This window comes from Neoarius graeffei, chromosome 7, assembly GCF_027579695.1.
Source record: "Neoarius graeffei isolate fNeoGra1 chromosome 7, fNeoGra1.pri, whole genome shotgun sequence".
Classification (NCBI taxonomy): domain Eukaryota; kingdom Metazoa; phylum Chordata; class Actinopteri; order Siluriformes; family Ariidae; genus Neoarius; species Neoarius graeffei.
In genome coordinates this window covers 55,011,988-55,034,506 of record NC_083575.1, presented here as the reverse complement: position 1 = coordinate 55,034,506, position 22,519 = coordinate 55,011,988, and the positions used below count along the sequence as shown (strand labels likewise).

General features: G+C 41.7%; 1 protein-coding gene across 2 annotated transcripts in view; it reads left to right on the top strand.

Annotated features, from left to right (window-relative positions):
• tacc2 (transforming, acidic coiled-coil containing protein 2) overlaps nt 1-22,519 on the top strand; it is a 103,061-nt gene that overhangs the window by 59,890 nt on the left and 20,652 nt on the right. For both annotated transcript variants that reach the window (XM_060925993.1, XM_060925992.1), the window contains exons 6-12: nt 628-2,077; nt 7,200-7,260; nt 7,499-7,697; nt 13,048-13,091; nt 13,229-13,338; nt 14,488-14,641; nt 15,520-15,654. In XM_060925993.1, the coding sequence (XP_060781976.1) occupies nt 628-2,077; nt 7,200-7,260; nt 7,499-7,697; nt 13,048-13,091; nt 13,229-13,338; nt 14,488-14,641; nt 15,520-15,654 (2,153 nt within the window). The remainder of the gene's footprint in view (nt 1-627; nt 2,078-7,199; nt 7,261-7,498; nt 7,698-13,047; nt 13,092-13,228; nt 13,339-14,487; nt 14,642-15,519; nt 15,655-22,519) is intronic.

Sequence of the window (22,519 nt, the reverse complement as noted above, 5' to 3'; positions counted from 1 at the left end):
AGTGGTTAGCGCTGTCGCCTCACAGCAAGAAGGTCCTGGGTTCGAGCCCCGGGGCCGGCAAGGGCCTTTCTGTGTGGAGTTTGCATGTTCTCCCCGTGTCCGCGTGGGTTTCCTCCGGGTGCTCCGGTTTCCCCCACAGTCCAAAGACATGCAGGTTAGGTTAACTGGTGACTCTAAATTGACCGTAGGTGTGAATGTGAGTGTGAATGGTTGTCTGTGTCTATGTGTCAGCCCTGTGATGACCTGGCGACTTGTCCAGGGTGTACCCCGCCTTTCGCCCGTAGTCAGCTGGGATAGGCTCCAGCTTGCCTCCGACCCTGTAGAAGGATAAAGCGGCTAGAGATAATGAGATGAGATGAGATGAATGAGAACTGGGTGAAACATGTTTGAATATTAATATTCATACACTTTAGGTTTTATAGATAGTTGATGGTTCAAAATTTTTAAAAGGGGTTCTTGATCGGGGTACTACAAACAAGGTGAATCTTTTCTGGAAAGAAAGAATAATACTGGGGGAGGGGGTATGAAAAATGAATTAAAGCTAAATATTTTTTAAAACACAAGCAAGTTTAGGTACAAACCTAAACTTGATTAAAAAATCCTGCCTTTTATGCTTCTGTTTTCCAGACTCCTGTCCTTTGCCTGCTTCTACAGTAGATGATTGTGCTAGTGAGGTGCAAGATCCTTCTTTCCATCCTCCCAGCCGCTCTGTTTCTATTGTCTTTGATGAAGACAAGCCCATAGCAAGCAGTGGCACCTACAACCTCGATCACATCCTTAGCTCTGAACCAATCTCAGCACCAGCATTTGATTTGGGCTCAGCAGGGCTAGAGAGTCGTACACCCCTAACACGCTCACTCAGCTTCCAGTCTGGGGAGTTAGACAGCTCTAGCCCTGGAGACAAGCCAGCAGGGGAAGCCTCTAACAAATCCATTCATCCTCGTTCAGAGTCTTTCAGTGTAGGTACAGGGAGCGCCCCAGGGACTCTACGACGGGTCAAAAAACCTCGCCCAGGCTCTTTGAAGAAAAAGCCTCTTTCCAGGCAGAACTCGAACCCTGAGAGTGCCACTTCCAGAAGTGTCTCATCCAGCAGTACTCCAGAGGTGAAGAAGAAAGGGCAGCCTCTTACTGAAAGTCCTCTACAAACGGAAGAGGAGAAAGAGTATCCCCCAGCTTCTCCCAGCCCCAGCCCCAGCCCTGCTGGCACCCTCAGGCGGACCAGAATCAAGTCTCGAGTAGAGAGTCCTCCACCTGTACTGGAGGAGAGCAGCCCTGCTCAAGCGCCAGTGGCTGCAAAAGCACAGGAAGAGATTTTACCAGTTCCTGAGGAGGACTCCCCCATCCCTCCCAGTGCCACTTACAAATGGGACCCAGATAACTTTGAAAACATTGACCCTTTTTGTACAGGTGGCAGTAAGCTTGCCAACTCTCCTGTCTTGGGTAGGAAATCTGACTTTATTCCTGCCCCTGATCCCACCCCTATTCCCACAGAGGAGCCTCCTGCTGCTCCTGCATCTCCGTCAGAGAAAGCCTTCAACATTGAGGAGCAGCCAATCACCAAGCGGCAGTCTGTCAGACTGGAGTTTGATTACTCAGAGGAGAGTGGAGATACACCACAGGACAGTCCTCTGCCTCCCAGAAAACTGGGCAAGAAACAAGGGGCCAAGATGCCTCTCAGAAAACCAAAGCTAGGGATTAAGAAGGCCCCCCAACAAACTGAGCAGTTACACAGCACACCTGCCGCAGTCCATTTAAATGACAATGATGACATTCCCATTCCCAAAGCATCCTACAACTTTGATCCTAGCAATTGGGATGATCATAATTTTAACCCTTTCTCTTCAGGGAAAGCCATCCCTAACTCCCCTCCCCAGTCTAGGACAAGCTACAACTTCGATCCAGACTCGTTTGATGACTCCATTGACCCCTTCAAGACATCCATCAAGATTGGAAATTCACCTCCAAAGGCAGCATCGTTAGAAGTGTCCAGCAATGAAAATGAAAATGACAATGTTGATGAGTTGGAAGATCAAAACCAGAATAAACCAGCCAAGAACAAGAAAAAAACCCTCAAATCGTAAGTCTAAGCCCTGCATCAGAGTAATTGCCTTGTCTAACACAAGGATGTGTACTATTCATTTTATTGTGTGCGTGCATATGTGTGTGCGTGTGTGTGTGCGAGAGAGAGAGAGAGAGAGAGAGTGAGAGAGAGAGTCTTGTTCCCATGTCACTTTCCTGTGTCACAGGAAGTCCAGTGGTTTTTCTTCTCTCTGTTGTCCCTTGTAAGTAAAAAGTCGAAAGAATAAATGAACATTAGTAATGATAACATACATCACCATTTGCTTTCTGACCACAACATTTGTAATATTCTTAATAGGATTTCATTTGCCATCATAGAGAACTGTTTATCTTTAACTCAAACATTGGTCTAACTTTTAAGTCATGTCCACACCATCTAGGCCCTGACACATAAATAAAAAAGACAGAAAGGAAAGAAATAAAGTCACATTTTATGATATTCTGATGCTGGTTAGACATATTGGCTACTGATTGCTTGGTCTGGCTAGTGAGCAATTTGAAATAAGCCTCAGGGTAATATTAACTCTATCTCTATCTGAGACAGGACTTAGAATTGTGCTATAAAACAATATATAGGAAACTACATTTAAGCAATATCACACAAGAGGGAGTTCTGTTGTACTGAATATCAGGACTACGGCCTCATGCTTGCAACCGAATATTCAGTACAACAGCACGACCTCGAGTGTGATACTGCATTTCTGCAACAATTCAATGAACAAAAAATGATTATACATTATGGACATTATTATAGACACAATATGTCCAAATGTTCTCTTTATTTTCCACAAGCAGAAATAGATCCCTAAGAAGCCACACTCACTTTACAGCACATCAGCTAGCTGGCTAACTCACATTGATTTATACATTCCCATTAAAGGTGCTTCTGGTAAAATTGGCATCAATTCTTTTTTTTCATCCTCATCTGATGAGCTTTTACACTGCAAAAAATGATCTCTTGTTGAGAGAAAATATCTTTAATATGGGTGAATTTATCTATTATTTCTTATTAGAAGTTTACTAGAACTCAAATATAAGATTATTTAGCTTACTTTGAGACACTTTTACTAGGGCGGCACGGTGGTGTAGTGGTTAGCGCTGTCGCCTCACAGCAAGAAGGTCCTGGGTCCGGGGCCGGCGAGGGCCTTTCTGTGTGGAGTTTGCATGTTGTCCGCGTGGGTTTCCTCCGGGTGCTCCGGTTTCCCCCACAGTCCAAAGACATGCAGGTTAGGTTAACTGGTGACTCTAAATTGACCGTAGGTGTGAATGGTTGTCTGTGTCTATGTGTCAGCCCTGTGATGACCTGGCGACTTGTCCAGGGTGTACCCCGCCTTTCGCCCGTAGTCAGCTGGGATAGGCTCCAGCTTGCCTGCGACCCTGTAGAAGGATAAAGCGGCTTGAGATAATGAGATGAGATTGGCAGATAATTTTGCTCATTTTAAGCATTCAATTCTAGAAAGAAGCAAAATTATCTGCCAATGGAATAAGAAAATTTAAGGCTTGAAATTAGTAAAAGTGTCTCAAAGTAAGCTAAATAATCTTATATTTGAGTTCTAGTAAACTTCTAATAAGAAATAATAGATAAATTCACCCATATTAAAGATATTTTCTCTCAACAAGAGATCATTTTTGCAGTGTATATTTTACATCAGAAGTTATATTCTTGAAAAATATCATCTGCCATATGATATCATTGTTTGCTGATGATGTCGTTAACACGTAGTAGTAGTAGTAACTGTTTCGAATTAGGAAAAATATTGTTTCCTGCCAAACACAGACAAGTGGAGTGATGCATATAGTGAAACGTCCCTATGCTGTTATACTAAATATCAGCACTCTTGGGATACCACTTGAATAATCAAATTAGTGGACTGGAACTAACTGTTGTTTGAATGCAAATAACCTTCTTTTAATGGTTTTACTGGTGTTTATTTTCCACCAGGAGTTAAATTCATGGGTAAACCCAATTTCAGACGACTACAAGTATAGACCCTTTTCAGTCACGTGACCTTCGTAAACGCGACCGCCATTTTGGACATGTAGTGGACTTCGGCTCGAATCAGTTTGAATGCGAGGAAGGCGACAAACGAAAAACATAAAAGAAAAAGGAGCGAGATACAGAAAACACCTTCACTATCCAGCGACGTAGGGCATTTACAGGGCGAGCAGAGGGAGAGGTGTTTGCAAAAATTGAGGTTAGCAGGCTTAGAGAACGACGTTTACCTGCTTCCACCAGGATTGTTCACTGACGTACGGAAGTACACGAAGCCCTCGTCTTTACCTGACTTCGGCCCACATGATCTGTATACCTATGTCGTTAAAAACCCATCGCCATACACATACACGCCAACGTCCGAGGTTCCGGAGCACGCTCTGGCTTGCTCCAGGAGTGCTCCGGCCGAGGTTCCGGAGCGCGCTCCGGCTTTACTGGATTTACTAGTTTACTGTAATTATGATCCGGCAGCTATTTACACCGGATCCAGTGTAAATAGCTGCTGGAGCCAACGTCCGAGAATTAAGCAGCGCGCTCTGGCTTGCTCGCCCTCAAATTAAGCAGCGCGCGCCGGCTTGCTCCCGGAGTGCTCCGGCCGAGGTTCCGGAGCTCGCTCCGGCTTGCTCGCCCTCAAATTAAGCAGCGCGGTCTGGCTTACTCGCCCTCAAATTAAGCAGCGCGCTCCGGCTTGCTCCGGAGCAAGCCGCTTAATTTGAGGGCGAGCAAGCCGGAGCGAGCTCCGGAACCTCGGCCGGAGCACTCCGGGAGCAAGCCGGAGCGCGCTGCTTAATTCTCGGACGTTGGCTCCGGCAGCTATTTATACTGGATCCGGTGTAAATAGCTGCCGGATCATAATTACAGTAAACTAGTAAATCCAGTAAAGGAAAAACTTGAGACTGAAAGGTTTTAACAGTCATCCAAATGACTGAACGTAAACATTGCTACAGTAACATACCAGCTATGATGTTGTTGACATTAGCTAGTCAACAATAGCTACTACAGAAGAACAAAGAGGTTACAATGGGTTATTTTAGCCTATTTGGTTACACACTCGCCGCCACAGAATGTTAACAGCAATGTAATGCCTTTTCTGGCTAATTTTATTCGTCTTACCTCCAACAAAGTGGTCACTACACAAGCGTTGGTATGCCGAGGGCTGCCAATCTGTTAATGGCCGCTATCCATCTTCTCCGTCGGGATCCGATAAAATGATAAACCTTGCCTTGTTTGTTGATGGTTACTACATCCAGGTGCACAACAATATAGTGGCATGATGGAAGTCTTGCTGAAAATAAACACTTTCTTTGCTGCCGTTCCTCAATGTTGGCTGTGGTAAACTACTGGTAGTACACGTCCAAAATGGCGGCCGCGTTTGTCGTGACGTCATGTGAAAAGGGTCCATACAGTTAGAGGAGAAGCCAACTTCCAAAAAAAAAAGTAGAATACAGGGAAAAGCTCTACATCATATAATAATAATAATAAGGGCGGCACGGTGGTGTAGTGGTTAGCGCTGTCGCCTCACAGCAAGAAGGTCTGGGTTCGAGCCCCATGGCCGGCGAGGGCCTTTCTGTGCGGAGTTTGCATGTTCTCCCCGTGTCCACGTGGGTTTCCTCCGGGTGCTCCGGTTTCCCCCACAGTCCAAAGACATGCAGGTTAGGTTAACTGGTGACTCTAAATTGACCGTAGGTGTGAATGTGAGTGTGAATGGTTGTCTGTGTCTATGTGTCAGCCCTGTGATGACCTGGCGACTTGTCCAGGGTGTACCCCGCCTTTCGCCCGTAGTCAGCTGGGATAGGCTCCAGCTTGCCTGCAACCCTGTAGAACAGGATAAAGTGACTAGAGATAATGAGATGAGATCAAACATACTAACACAGAAAAAAAAAGAAAGAAAAGAAAATGCCGCAGTGAGAAGCGGCAGCCAAAATGAGCACAGCGTACTCTTAACCAGAAATGGTTACACTAATACACTAACAATAGCATCAAGTGTGGAAACCCAGTTACTAAAGCTTCAATTCCAGTATTTTGCTCTTGTTAAAGGTGCGGTCAGTGATTTTTAAGTCAGAACAGTTTATATAGTATTTGATTCTTCTCACATTATGACAGTTGTGAATAAAATACCTACTCAGAATGAGAAACTCCAGTCTCAGGCTGTAAATGGGAGGAAAAAAATATTTTGATGGACCCCAGCGTTCTGTCAATCAGGACAAGGACTTGAATACAAATCATGGTTATAGTGTCTGTGTATGTGGTTTGGAGGTACAACTTTGGAGGAAACACTGAAGACAGGGGGCCTGTATTTGTTTAGAGTTTGAGTTTCACAGTAATTGGCTTCAATTAAAATCACTGACTATACCTTTAACCATATGTACTTAGACATTATTTATGTAACTGTTAAATGTTGGCTGATGGAAAATACAGGGTATTTCAAAAAAAAATTTGATATCATTTCACAGTCTAATAACTTTGCCAATTCTCGTTCAGTTGACCTCAAATTTTAACAGCATGTGTGGAAACAGGTCAAAATTTTATGTTTAATGTTTTTTGCTTTTATCTTTTTAGGTATAGAAATGCCATTCACTGGAAAAGAAAAGGTGTTTTTTGTGTTAGAGTACGCTCGAACACAGTCGAACAAGACTGCAGCGTGCATTTATGAGAGAATTCTCTAAAAAGGCACCAATTGCAATGCAGATTTGGACACGGCACAAAAAGTTCAAATAGGAAGGCTGTCTGTGTGTCTCAGGCGGCACGCATATTGAAAATTTGTGAAATCGTTCATGGAATCCACATACCTTTGAATTTCTCATTCAGATTTTGAGGAATATATATTATATTGCTCAACATTAAGCCTGTTCAGTTTCATTTGCCTAGACTATGTAGTTTCTGGGATATTTACATCTCAAATAATATCAAATTTTTTTGAAACACCCTGTATTTAGAAAAAGGCAACACAGCAGGTATGTATTCAAATGAAGTTTCACTTATTTCACAGAAAACAAGACTGAATCCTTTAAATCCTGGAAGTGATACTAAAGTTCAATGAATGAGGCATTTGTTTTGTTTTGTAGTTGTTGTTAAAAATGAAGTGTTAAGCTTTAATTCTAATGATGTCTTTTTGTTAATTTAACAGGAACACATTTAGAGTGAAGAAGTCACCAAAGAGGTCACCTCTGTCTGAACAGGTTGTACAGGTGCGATTTTTAACTGACTTTCCGAGAACTTCTAAAGAATTGTTCGGAATATAGTTCAAGAGTTGTATCCGCTCCTTATAAAGAGGTCAGAAAATTATGCCTCAATCTTAAAATCACAGATTTGTTGTATTCAACCTTATAAGTGCAGTTGTTTTTCCATATTAGCAATTTCTTCACTGTTAGCTCAGGACAGTGCTGTGTTTTTGCCTACCATCTCACTCAACATCACCCCCTGCAGGACTCCTCTGGTGATGTCATGCCTGATCACCTGCAGGACCATGCCACAGATGAAGAGAAACTGGCCTCCTCGACCAATCAGAAATGGGCAGCTCGTCATGACGTGAAAGTGGAGTTGACATCTGATGTCCAGGACTTTCCTCAGCCCTCTGACCTTACTGCCTTCGTTAATGAGAGTAGCTTACCTGCACAGAGCCATGGTGAGAGCTGGGGACACACAGAATAGACATGGGTGTGTGTGTGTGTGTGTGTGTGTGTGTGTGTGTGTGTGTGTGTGTGTGTGTGTGTATGCATCTGTGAGTGTGTACTTTTCTTTTCCATGAAAATAGAAAGGACGCACTGGTCTTCTTTTCATGGCAAAATATAATATTTATGAGTCTAAACGTGTCTATAGTCACACTTTTTTTGTTTTGCTCTGTAAAAAAGATTCAGTCAGGTACTACTTCCTCTAGATGCTGGACGATCTATGGAGAATTTGTGATAATTAAACACGTAAATACATTTTCAGTAATTTGAACAATTAAAGTCAGTGTGCAGATCTCATCTCATCTCATTATCTGTAGCCGCTTTATCCTGCTCTACAGGGTCGCAGGCAAGCTGGAGCCTATCCCAGCTGACTACGGGCGAAAGGCGGGGTACACCCTGGACAAGTCGCCAGGTCATCACAGGGCTGACACATAGACACAGACAACCATTCACACTCACATTCACACCTACGGTCAATTTAGAGTCACCAGTTAACCTAACCTGCATGTCTTTGGACTGTGGGGGAAACCGGAGCACCCGGAGGAAACCCACGCGGACACGGGGAGAACATGCAAACTCTGCACAGAAAGGCCCTCGCCGGCCACGGGGCTCGAACCCGGACCTTCTTGCTGTGAGGCGACAGTGCTAACCACTACACCACCGTGCCGCCCAGTGTGCAGATGATTTGACAAAAATGATTAACCTGTAAAGTGAAACGTAATGAAAGCTCATAAGATTCAGCACTGATTCATGAGTCCAGTCACACCAGTTTATGACAATTACAGATGATGTAGAGTTTCAGGTATAGCTTACAACAAGAGATAGCATTGGATTACAAATAAATTAATGATTATTGCTCATAAACAAGCTTCTTATTAGTGAATAGAAATTTAATCCCTTAAAGTGCATATCATGGGTAAATTCAGGAGCAAGATCAATGTAATTCTCCTATTTTATATTAAACTTTGGTCAAATATCTGTAACATTTTGCATTTTGTGCAATTTTTTTACCTTGCGCAATACCAGAAAAATTCAGTTGAAATCAAGCCTTTTGAGGCGAATTCGTCCGCCTCTGAAAACATTTGGCGTTTGGATTTCCCGGCAAACATTGATTTTCATGATGTCACGTGCGGGACGCCTCCTTCTGAATCCTACGTCAGCGCTGGTTTGTTTATGAGAAAACGACCTGGTGGTTTTCTGCAAATTTCTTCAACATTATCACGTAATTATTAAAATGGTTAACAGATGTATCGTAGGAGGGTGTAGCAACACTGATCTTGATGGGATTAGTACTCATCGTTTCCCAAAAGACCAGACAATGCGAGAGAAATGGGAGTGCTTCGTGCGAGGCACCCAGAAGCTGAGGACCAAGCAGAGCCGAGAAAAAGACCAAGAAAATCGGCGATTCACAAGTCGACTGTTGCCAGGGTAAGGAATAAGAGAGACTATACTCTAAATTAGGTGTTCCTGTGTTTGTGTGGTACACAGATAATGTTATTTATTGACACACACAAAAGTAAACAACACGAAAGCGCTGGGCGATAATATACTTACTTCACATGTATCAAGGGATATGTGTGTCAGGGCTTGAGATCTTGGGACCTGTCAAACACATTAAAAGTATATACAGCCCTGCTTAGCCGATTCCATGTGTGTAGCTTATGAAATCTTTCTCCTACAGTAGCCAGTACTCTTCTAAATGAAGAAATATATAAATACATAATAGTAATTAGAAAAAATATGATTTATGTAACAATAGATAGATGAGCATTGATACATGAATCCATGGGTTTAGAAGCTCAGGCGACAATTCCATATTTCAATGCAAAATCGCTAGCTGCTAAACTTGGTCTACACAGGCTGTGCACTGAAACCGTGCAAGCTCGCGCAGCCTGCTGGCGTTTCCGCACGTGATGTCACAAATCTGGCTCCAGACTCCCTTGGGATTTTTCCAGACGCGTTTTGTTATTTTATTTTTTTTTCTGCTGTAGACAGATGGCCTTGTGCAAAATTACCTTTCCAGACGCGTTTTGTTATTTTATTTTTTTTCTGCTGTAGACAGATGGCCTTGTGCAAAATTACCCTTCTGGATGAGTGTGTAAAGGGACATTCTTTCATATAAAAAAAAAACGAAATTGGTCCAGGATATGCACTTTAAACTCCCAGGCTCTGTCAGCAGGTTCAGTCTTACATTCCTCACTCTCATAAGTATATTCATTTAGTGTTAGAGTCACTGTAGTTACAGTATGTAGCTACATATGTGTTTTAAGAGGAATAAACTAATAGCAAGTCAGGAGTTTAAAGGGTTCATGCTTCAAGGTAGAAGATTAAATGTTAGAGGAGAGTGAGGAGACTTGGGACAGTTTGTATTCCCATAAATTAATTTCAACCAGTCAGATTACATCAGAAGTTAGATGATGCCCCTTAGAGTAACTTACTTCCTTTGGAGCCATGATGCTGGACACTGCAGTAAGGTTTGTGCAGTTAAATATTTTTGTCAACCAAAACCTGTATTTTCTACTTTGCAGTCCACCTCCATTCTATGTTGTAATGTACACTGGTGAATTTGGGATTTGTTAGGAATTAAACTATGTAGCTTAGAATTACCATATATAATATTATTTATTAAACTTAAATTCCGGGCGGCACGGTGGTGTAGTGGTTAGCGCTGTCGCCTCACAGCAAGAAGGTCCGGCTTCGAGCCCCGTGGCCGGCGAGGGCCTTTCTGTGCGGAGTTTGCATGTTCTCCCCGTGTCCGCGTGGGTTTCCTCCGGGTGCTCTGGTTTCCCCCACAGTCCAAAGATATGCAGGTTAGGTTAACTGATGACTCTAAATTGACTGTAGGTGTGAATGTGAATGGTTGCCTATGTCTATGTGTCAGCCCTGTGATGACCTGGCAACTTGTCCAGGGTGTACCCCGCCTTTCGCCCGTAGTCAGCTGGGGCCATTATTAAAAAATGTTCTGTTTCCGGTCCACTGGCCGGGTTTGTGTGGTTGAAATTTTTTTTAACGCTGTTTTTTCGACATTTTTTTCGGGTTCGTAAATCTAAAATCGAACTTGACATTTACGCATTCCCAGGGCTTTCCACTAAGGCTCATACTAGCCAGCCATGACAAATAAGTAGCCAGCCGGGGGATAAACACAAAATAAACTCCTGTGCACGCAGTTCCCAGGATTAAATGTATTTTCCACAGACCATTTATTTATTCACTTTACTCAAATACAAAGTAAAATGGCAGTAAATCTTCTTTCTTTTCTTGCGTATTGCATCATGAGGCGTTCCTGGCTTGTAAATCTCTTATTTTCGGTGCATGACACATTCACGCAGCTGAGCATGCTATGAATTAACAACGACAACGGTCTGCAGTGGTGGCTACACAATTACACACTCAGCGAACATTTCTCCATTTGTGTATGAAAATACACTCCAACCACTCAGTTTGGTTTCATTTACAACCAACAGTGTCTTTTGATGCCAGCACGTAATTGAACGAGAGAAGACTGGTTTACCGGAGACAAAATAAGCATTATCTCTGCTTCTGTTCCCTCTGACGGCCCCGACACACTACTGCCTCCACCGAGTGCGCGCGCACTCTGAATTGAATCAGCTCTGCGCATGCGCCGTGCGGCACAAAAAAATGGCAGCCACCATGAAGGAAGGAGATCCGGAGTTTTCAAACATTTGCTTAAGTGTGAAATCGCAAAATGGTATTCTAGCAAACAACAAAATAGTAAAGATTCAGAAAAACAAATCATTCAGTGATCATTTTAACAGTGTAATTTCATCCGAACTCGGCCTAACGGTCGATTTAGAACCACAAAAAGTCCGTGTGTCGGACATTTTAAGTACCTTTGTAAAAGTTTTGCAAATGTTGCAGTCAGCATTTAAAATGCTAACTTACAGTTTTTGTACAAGTTTCAGTTGATTAAACTGTCATTTTATTAAATGTGTCTGCTTTTGTAATAAAAAAGTACTGAAAGAAAAAGCAAACACAGCATTGCAATTTCTTATCCATCCATAAAAAAAAAAAAACCTCCCTCCTGACTGAAAATTTTTTTGCTCACCCGGTGGACAGGAAACGGATTTTTTTTAAGGATGGTCTGGGATAGGCTCCAGCTTGCCTGCGACCCTGTAGAACAGGATAAAGCGGCTAGAGATGATGAGATGAGATAAAAATGGCCAGATGGGGAGAGTTGGGACAGTCCAGGTTATAGTTTTTTTCTTGTGGTTTACGAATATAAAATTGTTTAAAAATGTTTGTTAAAAATGTGGGCGTGCACCTGCATGAGGATGAAGCTTATTTCATTCCTTCTTGAGAATGGAACTGTTTTGTCAAGTCAGGTTTTTGTAAATTGAAAATGTTCTATCGCTGTACCAGCACTGTGTTCATTCAGTTCATATGGCACAAGTTTTCGTAATAAATAAAAGTTTTTTTTAATTATAAAATGTATAAAATAAGTATTTTATTTTTGTTCCATGTCTCCCCAATATGTCCCATCTCCCAACATAGTCCTATGTCTCCTCTCAATATCTTATGTCTCCCTGCAAAAAATAATGACAGAAAAAGTGAAGCCTGAAGGCCAGTATATGGTATGTGACAAGCTGAGAAACTGATGTTGTGGCAAGAGAGTAGAGTAAATCCTCTCTAATTCAATATGAATGTGACGCTACCTGCAAAGAATTTCACACAATCTACAAAAGCTGAAAACTTGTCCCGAGTCTCCCCTTCATATGCAGAATTGAATCCCTGTCTCTTAAAATAAGATATGAATTATACTACTGTATATGTGATACTGAGGAATCTGTTAACTCATGTAAACCGAATTGTGCAGTTATGGCTCTCATACAAGTGCATGATGTTGTTGCATATACAGCAGTTTTAAAAGATATCGGTGACTCAGCCGTAGTTTTACACGAAATGCAGTAGTTTAACTTGTTTTCTGCTAAAGATAGACTAAAGTAATATCTGCTGTCTCAGCGGTAACAGTTTAGATGATAGCGTGGATAACCTCAGGTTGAAACAGCTTTATTAATCTTCATATACCTTATCTGGGTCACTGTGTGTGTGTGTGTGTGTGTGTGTGTGTGTGTGGATGTGTGTGTATCAGATGTACTACAATGATACTGTCCTGCTTATGCACTCACTTCATTATTGTAAGGCCAGAGGCCAAAACTGGTTTGTTGCAGAGAGGGTGTGTATTGACTGTAGTTTTATTGTTCTTTTAATCCAGCACGGGATTTGTTCAAACTCACTTATTGTTGACCTATGTTGCTCTTGTCTGTGTTATCTGTTTACTTACAGACTATGAGATTGAATACATGGAGAAGATTGGAACATCTACCCCAGTAAGTACGGTATCTGTATTTTCATGTTTAGCTTAAAATCACACAGAGAATACTGTAGCAGGAGGAATAATCTGAATTATTTTGTGTTCTACTCCTGTCAGTGTGTTTATTTAACTGGGTCACTTTGTGTTCACCAGCCTTTGTCAGTGAAAAAGCCGTCCCTCTACCTAAATTTGGATTCTGTCACAGACAGTACAAACCAGGGATCCAGTATACACCACTCAGGAGCCAACTCCCCCTGTACTGGGTAAAACAAAGACACACACACACACACACACACACACACACACACACACACACACACACACACACACACACACACACTCTATCCTTGTGAGGATCTTCCTTTGAGATTATTAGTAATGTATGAAGAATGAATGAATAATGATCTTTATTGAAGATGCCAATGTCATGGAGTGATTTACAGAAGGGTCCTCAAAAATATAAATAAATTAAAAACTATTAAAGTGATGCAATATAAAATATGAAAAGCACATAAGTTAGTAGAGTGGTTGACATCAACCCACGAAATAAAGTGTAACTGTGAATAAAAGTAAAGAACGCAGGCCTTTACTTTTTTTTTAGATTAGAGAGCACTGAAAAGAAAATTCTACAACTGAAGTACAGTAAGCTAAAGTTGTAAAATTTTCTTTTCAGTGCTGTCTAATCCGCTGACTTGATTGGTCATACCTGTGTTCTTTATTTTTATATGTAGATAATTAACAGTTATTCCACGAAATCGAGTTGTACACGAGCTGATAGCTGACTAGGTGCGTAGCGCTGAGTTGACTATAAGCCATGTATGACGAGATTGAGTGGAATAACTGTTTTATTCTATCCACATTCACTGGATTTTGAGAAACAGAGCATTTTTATTTTTATTTTTTGCCAATTCGATAAATAAAATCTTTATACAAAATGTCCGACAAAATCATTTCTGCTTCGAATGTAAACAAACCTGTGAGTTGACAGTAGCAATTTGTGAAAAATGTGATGATAATAATTCTTGAAAAATAAAAAAAATACATTCTTACCTTCAAATACTTTTATTCCATATTTTGTTGCTTTTTTTGTATTTTTTGGGGTTTTGTTTTCGAGCAGAGTTTTTATTCCGTCCTCGGTTGGTTCAGTAACGCGCTCCACCATTTTGTTTTTCTCTACTCACGGTATATGAGCTGATAGCCTAGTAGTAGAGTAGCCAATCAGAGTGCAGATTGCTCATATCCAGTGAACGTGGATATAATAATTAATGTTATATCTGCACCTAATTCTAACTCTTACCCTAACCATGAAACATACAGTTAATTTTCTGGGAACGAGTTAAAACGATCAGATATTCTTATCCATGTAGTGATAAAAAGTTTAACATAAAGTTTAACCCACACATCCTCTTTAGGAGTTTTGAGGAAATGGAGGCTAAGATCTCAATGGAGGGCAAATCACCTGCGCTGCCGTCTTGTGGTGCCCCAGAGCCCCTAACACTGGAGAAGAGCAAAAAGAGGGAAGTCCATTCCCAGAGCCGGGCACAAAGCAGTGAGAGAGATAGAATGGTTAGTATGATTAATCAAACTTTAGTAATGCTGCCTGACATTGTTAATAACACGATCATTAATAGAAAAATTGTTGAATTAATTAATCTGTACTGTAGGTCTGGTTTTTGGAAAGAACAGAATTTACACCGTCATCTTTTTAGTTTTGTTGATTTAACAAGCTTACTGTTAAGGTAGGCGGCACGGTGGTGTAGTGGTTAGTGCTGTCGCCTCACAGCAAGAAGGTCCTGGGTTCGAGCCCCGTGGCCGGCGAGGGCCTTTCTGTGTGGAGTTTGCATGTTCTCCCCGTGTCCGCGTGGGTTTCCTCCGGGTGCTCCGGTTTCCCCCACAGTCCAAAGACATGCAGGTTAGGTTAGATTAACTGGTGACTCTAAATTGACCGTAGGTGTGAATGTGAGTGTGAATGGTTGTCTGTGTCTATGTGTCAGCCCTGTGATGACCTGGCGACTTGTCCAGGGTGTACCCCGCCTTTCGCCCGTAGTCAGCTGGGATAGGCTCCAGCTTGCCTGCGACCCTGTAGAAGGATAAAGCGGCTACAGATAATGAGATGAATGAGATGAGATGAGACTGTTAAGGTACTATTTTAACTTCAACCTCTAGAGGGAGACAAAAGACAGGCTATCTGTCTGTCCAAGGTCATTTTGATGATCTGGGTTTAGCCTTCAGTTCAGCCTGTAAACAGCCTGCTAACAATTCTGCATCACATCCACTTGCCAGAACAGAACCGAACCCCACCTGGGAAACAAACAGGAATCCAGTTTAAAGTTTACACCAGGCCATGTTGGTGAGACATCATGTGTGCTTGCTTCACATTTCTGACACCCACACACCTTCCTCCTCCTCCTGTTGTCCTTCTCCCACTGTAAACTCCATAACAGTCCCCCTCTCAAGGCCCCGGGGACCCCGCAGATCTGTCCCTCTTAGACAGGCTGAGTGAGTCAGCCACCCCTCTCAGCTACCTGGAGCCTGACCTGGCAGAGACCAACCCCACTGCCTTCGCCCACAAACTGCAGGTGTGTAAAAGGTGACATGCCTGCTGAGCCCCTTTACTCTCATTCTTCCCCTCAGACCTCTTCTTCTGAACTGTGTGCGTGAATGGTGGCTTCTTTGCGTGAGTGTTTTCATTCAGCTTCAGTGTTTTTTTTTCCCCCTCAAAAATCATTTTACATTTTATTTTAGTTGTCTGTGTGCTCATGTATCTTCCTGTCCTCTACGTCTATCACATCTGTCTGTATTAGTTGTTTTTGAGCTGAGGTCAAACCAACAACACATTTTCTCCAAGTTGTCAGTTTTCTTCTTAGTACAGAAAAAGGTCTTGAAAATTATATCTTTGTTAATCGCACACATCTATGGATGTGATAGAAACAGTCTGGCTTGAGAAAACTCTTGAATATTTATTTGATTTTAACCATAATCCTGTCTTATGTGACATCTGTTTTCGATGTTTTCAAATCCAATTTAAATACCTGAGCAGTTCAGGTGTTAGAGATGGACTTGGCCTCAGCTCTGAACATCATTGTATAACATTATACTTGTATGTGTAATACAGGATGTGTGTATATACTGCATTCATATAGGTGTGTGTGTGTGTGTGTGTGTGTGTATGGGAGTGTTAATGTATTCTGCTGAACTCAATCAGTTCAAATAAGAGGTGAGAGTTTGAACTCTAACCCCTCTCTCCCTCCTCGCCCAACACCCTTTCCCCTTGCATTGCTGCTTTTCCTTTTCCCTCCTCCTCCTCCTTGTCCTCCCCCTGCGGCCCAGGAAGAGCTAGTCCTCGCAGCTCTGAGGATTGAGGCTCTGCAGGTAGCCCAAAACATCTCTCAGAGCCCTTCTCTATCCACTGTTTCCCCTCAGGTATTGCACTGTGCCATTGTGTGTGGGTGTGCTGGTGTGTGTTTGTGTGCGTGTTTTCCATCTGCAGTAGCAGAGTGTGTGTAGTGGTGTGTGTAGGAGCACGTGTGATACCTTTACCTGACTGCATCCTGGTGTGAGTGCATACCTACATACTACCTCAACATATTGTGGGAGTGGCCCAACACTCACATTCATCCCTGGTTCCTGTCATGTGACTTCTCTAACCTGGCTCCTGCTCCCTGACTGGTGCTTCTCTCTCCTAAACCGACACCCTCTCTCTCGAGAGTGGAGTGTGTGTCTTCTGTAAGGGCTTTGTAACAATCCTGCATGTTTGCCTGGATAGCAGATGCATAAAGACAATGATCAGTGTGACTTGGGGTGGTATGCTGGGGTTTGGTTTATGTAGCAGTCTTATCCAAATACATCCAATTCACTGTGTAGGCTTAAAAAAAAAACCTCTGAACTTGAAAATATCTGAACTTCTTTGGTGCTTAATTCCTTGTCACATTTTTGCATTTTGAGTTCCAATTCTGTCACTAATTGACACTAACACACTGGAAAATAGGTGATGTGTTCGACCTGGACACTGTTAGTGTAATATTACATAACCCTGAGTTGGTTTGGTGATTGTGAACAGCACTCTTCTTGACTAATGGTTTTTTTATTTATTTATTTTAATTTTTTAATTTTTAATTTTTGGAAATATATAAATTTATAGAAGTAGGTCTTAAAGTGCCATTCCACCATTGGATGTATTCTTTGGCATAAAATACAATATATCTTGACAACATATATAAATGGTATCACTAGATAGAGAAATCTTTTAGCTTCAAAATGATATATCAAACATAATTTTTTGACAACGACAAGTATATTAATTTTGCGACCAAAGTCACCTACCCTTTTAATTTCCGCGCGTGATGTCATCGGCAGGTTCCCCTTCTTGTGTACCACGTGACGTGTGACGTGGCACATATTATCAGCAATGGCGGATAGAACGCGATAAAAATAATACCAATAAATCTAGCTAATACCAATAAATCTAGCTAACTGAAAGATTAACTCAAAATTTTTCGCAATTTTTTTGGCCCCCATATACGAGGAGAAATGACTCTCTCACTTTGGGGGTTTCCTGGTCTAAAAATAGACCGACACGTGGTACACAAGAAGGGGAACCTGCCGATGACATCACGTTTCACTACCGCGCGGAAATTAAAAGGGTAGGTGACTTTGGTCGCAAAATTAATATACTTCTCGTTGTCAAAAAATTATATTTGATATATCATTTTGAAGCTAAAAGATTTCTCTGTCTAGTCATGTTGTCATAAAATATATTGTATTTTATGCCAAAGAATACATCCAATGGTGGAATGGAACTTTAAATAATAATAATAAGGAATCCGGGCGGCACGGTGGTGTAGTGGTTAGCGCTGTCGCCTCACAGCAAGAAGGTCCTGGGTTCGAGTCCCGTGGCCAGCGAGGGCCTTTCTGTGCGGAGTCTGCATGTTCTCCCCGTGTCCGCGTGGGTTTCCTCCGGGTGCTCCGGTTTCCCCCACAGTCCAAAGACATGCAGGTTAGGTTAACTGGTGACTCTAAATTGACCGTAGGTGTGAATGTGAGTGTGAATGGTTGTCTGTGTCTATGTGTCAGCCCTGTGATGACCTGGCGACTTGTCCAGGCTGTACCCCGCCTTTCGCCCGTAGTCAGCTGGGATAGGCTCCAGCTTGCCTGCAACCCTGTAGAAGGATAAAGCGGCTAGAGATAATGAGATGAGATGAAAAAGGAATCCAGTCATTCACAAACACATTTTTGTTCTCTCTGGGTCATCTCAAGTGGTGGGCGTGGCCAAGTGCGTTATTTTTCTGGTGGGGACTGGGTGTGTTTGGTGTGTGCATTCTGTACAAATAGAACCAAACATAATCGGCACCCGAATGACAACCTAGCACATTAAGCATTTTTTAAATACAGTACTTAAGGACTTGAACTGCCATAGCTGTTTACCAGGGATTATTTCTCTAACAACGATCACACCTTCAATACCTCAAATTCCCATTTGAGTGCCTCTGAGTGAGTCAGTAAGTGTGCTCCATTACTGCACTGGCACACCATTGAGACGCCATCTCAGCTGACTGCCGAGCCAGATCATCCACTTAATTTAGCAGCAGAAGCAGCATAAACAGTGAGCATATAGTAAATTAAAATACACACAGAGACCAAGTATGGATGTCCATCTATAATGCAGGTTTAAATGAAGTTAGTTATCTATGATTGACACGGAAACATGTTCAGCTGGAACAGAAACCTTGCTGTCTGTGGACAGAGTTGTAAAATCGTAATTGCAATCCATTTTTTAATCTCACTCTCTATGATCAATAACGCAATAATTTCTCATACAGGCTCTGACAGAGCTGCCATTTTCTTGTTTACAGCTGTCACTTGCTGCTGTTGGCAAAAATATTTCCCCATCCGTTTAAATTATACTTGCCTTCCTCTCCCCAGTGAAAGCACAAGAAGCACACTCCACATTTTTTTTTAATCATATGTCAAAGAACACTTGGTAACATCAGCTCTTGATATGTAATGACTAAAAACTAATGCTTCACAAAACATTTCAGTATAATTCTCAGTAGCTCTTCTGAGTTTTTATTTCTGTTTGGAGAATTTTACTTCAACATTCATTTCACATGCAGTCTCTTGCTATAATTGTAGCTGATGTGTTGTCAGTGCAGGGCCCTGAGCTGCTATTTTCACCCACTCATTGAGACGACCCTGTTCTCCTCACTCCATATTCAAGTCTTTTTCTTGCACGCTTCACAGTTTCAGCTCAAAAAACCCAGCTCACGCTGCTGAATTATTGACAGTTCATCCACAGTTAAAGTAAGAGTATTCAAACTCTTAATACTAGAATTAGTATTTTTATCTTTTTCACACTGAGTTAAAATGTGTCCTGAGTTACCACACATGAAAAATAAACCTTATATCCCACACTGCAAAAAAACTGAATTTGAGGAGAAAATTCCTTAATACGAATGAAATTATCTTACTGCATGGACAGATAATTTTACTTGACAAGACATCTTGGAATAAGTTGGTTACAATCTAGAACTAGTTTTAATAATCTCAGAGTTGGTGTCTTGTATTCTTCTACACTGCAAAAATTATATCTTAAGTTAGAATATCTTGAATATAGTTGAAACGATCTAACATCTCCTATTAGAAGAATACAAGACACCAACTCTGAGATTATTAAAACTAGTTCTAGATTGTAACCAACTTATTCCAAGATGTCTTGTCAAGTAAAATTGTCTGTCCATGCAGCAAGATAATTTCACGAGTGTTAAGGAATTTTCTCCTCAAATTCAGTTTTTAGTTTTTTGCAGTGCACATAGCTTCTGTCCTTTTACTGAGTACAAGGACCACAATCTCACTCCCTTCAGGATGCTGCACGATCTTTTTAAGGTTCGTTTAAAAGATCTAATAGTTACAATAAATCTCATGCATGTGCACCTGACACTGAACGTAAGATTACAGATAACACAGATGACACCATACAGCCATTTCCATTTGGACTTTAGATTCCAAACTCATACACTGCAAAAAATGGTGTCTTAGCAAGTGAAAATATCTTGAAAATAGTTTAAACAATCTAACATTTCCTATTAGAAGAATACAAGACACCAATTCTGAGATTATTAAACCTAGTTCTAGGTTACAACCAACTTATTCCAAGATGTCTTGTCAAGTAAAAATATCTGTCCATGCAGCAAGATAATTTCACTGGTATTAAGTAATTTCTCCTCAAATTCAGTTTTCAATTTTTTGCAGTGTAGGACATGACACTTGAAGATACAAGTCAAACTCTATCAAAAATCTTTACAGATCACACAGGGAAAGCGTTTAATTCCCCCCAAAATATGTATGAATAATGAGCCTAGCATCCACAAGCAATAGTGTATAGATGCTGTAGATTTTATGTACAACTCCGATTCCAAAAAAGTTGGGACAAAGTACAAACTGTAAATAAAAACGGAATGCAATGATGTGGAAGTTTCAAAATTCCATATTTTATTCAGAATAGAACATAGATGACATATCAAATGTTTAAACTGAGAAAATGTATCATTTAAAGAGAAAAATTAGGTGATTTTAAATTTCATGACAACAACAGATCTCAAAAAAGTTGGGACAAGGCCATGTTTACCACTGTGAGACATCCCCTTTTCTCTTTACAACAGTCTGTAAACGTCTGGGGACTGAGGAGACAAGTTGCTCAAGTTTAGGGATAGGAATGTTAACCCATTCTTGTCTAATGTAGGATTCTAGTTGCTCAACTGTCTTAGGTCTTTTTTGTCGTATCTTCCGTTTTATGCTGCGCCAAATGTTTTCTATGGGTGAAAGATCTGGGCTGCAGGCTGGCCAGTTCAGTACCCGGACCCTTCTTCTACGCAGCCATGATGCTGTAATTGATGCAGTATGTGGTTTGGCCTTGTCATGTTGGAAAATGCAAGGTCTTCCCTGAAAGAGACGTTGTCTGGATGGGAGCATATGTTGCTCTAGAACCTGGATATACCTTTCAGCACTGATGGTGTCTTTCCAGATGTGTAAGCTGCCCATGCCACACGCACTAATGCAACCCCATACCACCAGAGATGCAGGCTTCTGAACTGAGCGCTGATGACAACTTGGGTCGTCCTTCTCCTCTTTAGTCCGAATGACATGGCGTCCCTGATTTCCATAAAGAACTTCAAATTTTGATTCGTCTGACCACAGAACAGTTTTCCACTTTGCCACAGTCCATTTTAAATGAGCCTTGGCCCAGAGAAGACGTCTGCGCTTCTGGATCATGTTTAGATATGACTTCTTCTTTGACCTATTGAGTTTTAGCTGGCAATGGCAGATGGCACGGTGAATTGTGTTCACAGATAATGTTCTCTGGAAATATTCCTGAGCCCATTTTGTGATTTCCAATACAGAAGCATGCCTGTATGTGATGCAGTGCCGTCTAAGGGCCCGAAGATCATGGGCACCCAGTATGGTTTTCCGGCCTTGACCCTTACGCACAGAGATTCTTCCAGATTCTCTGAATCTTTTGATGATATTATGCACTGTAGATGATGATATGTTCAAACTCTTTGCAATTTTACACTGTCGAGCTCCTTTCTGATATTGCTCCACTATTTGTCGGTGCAGAATTAGGGGGATTGGTGATCCTCTTCCCATCTTTACTTCTGAGAGCCGCTGCCACTCCAAGATGCTCTTTTTATACCCAGTCATGTTAATGACCTATTGCCAATTGACCTAATGAGTTGCAATTTGGTCCTCCAGCTGTTCCTTTTTTGTACCTTTAACTTTTCCAGCCTCTTATTGCCCCTGTCCCAACTTTTTTGATATGTGTTGCTGTCATGAAATTTCAAAATGTCTCACTTTCGACATTCGATATGTTGTCTATGTTCTATTGTGAATACAATATCAGTTTTTGAGATTTGTAAATTATTGCATTCCGTTTTTATTTACAATTTGTACTTTGTCCCAACTTTTTTGGAATCGGGGTTGTATTTGCCCTTTGACACGTCATCCATTATCTGTAGCCAGTTATCCTGTGCAGGGTCACAGGCAGGCTGGAGCGACGGGCGAAAGGCAGGGTACACCCTGGGCAAGTCATCAGGCCATCGCAGGGCTAACACATAGAGACAAACAACCATTCACACCTATGGTCAATTTAGAGTCACCAGTTAACCTAACCTGCATGTCTTTGGACTGTGGACGAAACCGGAGCACCCAGAGGAAACCCACATAGACACGGGGAGAACATGCAAACTCCACACAGAAAGGCCCTCGTCAGCTGCTGGGCTTGAACCCAGGACCTTCTTGCTGTGAGGTGACAGTGCTAACCACTACACCACCATGCCACCCCTCCTTAGACACATCGTTACTTCAAAAACATAGACATTATGAAATTCTGAAATTATGTCATCACTATTTTGTAGAAAATACTATGCTTAATGTATAGCAACATCCAAA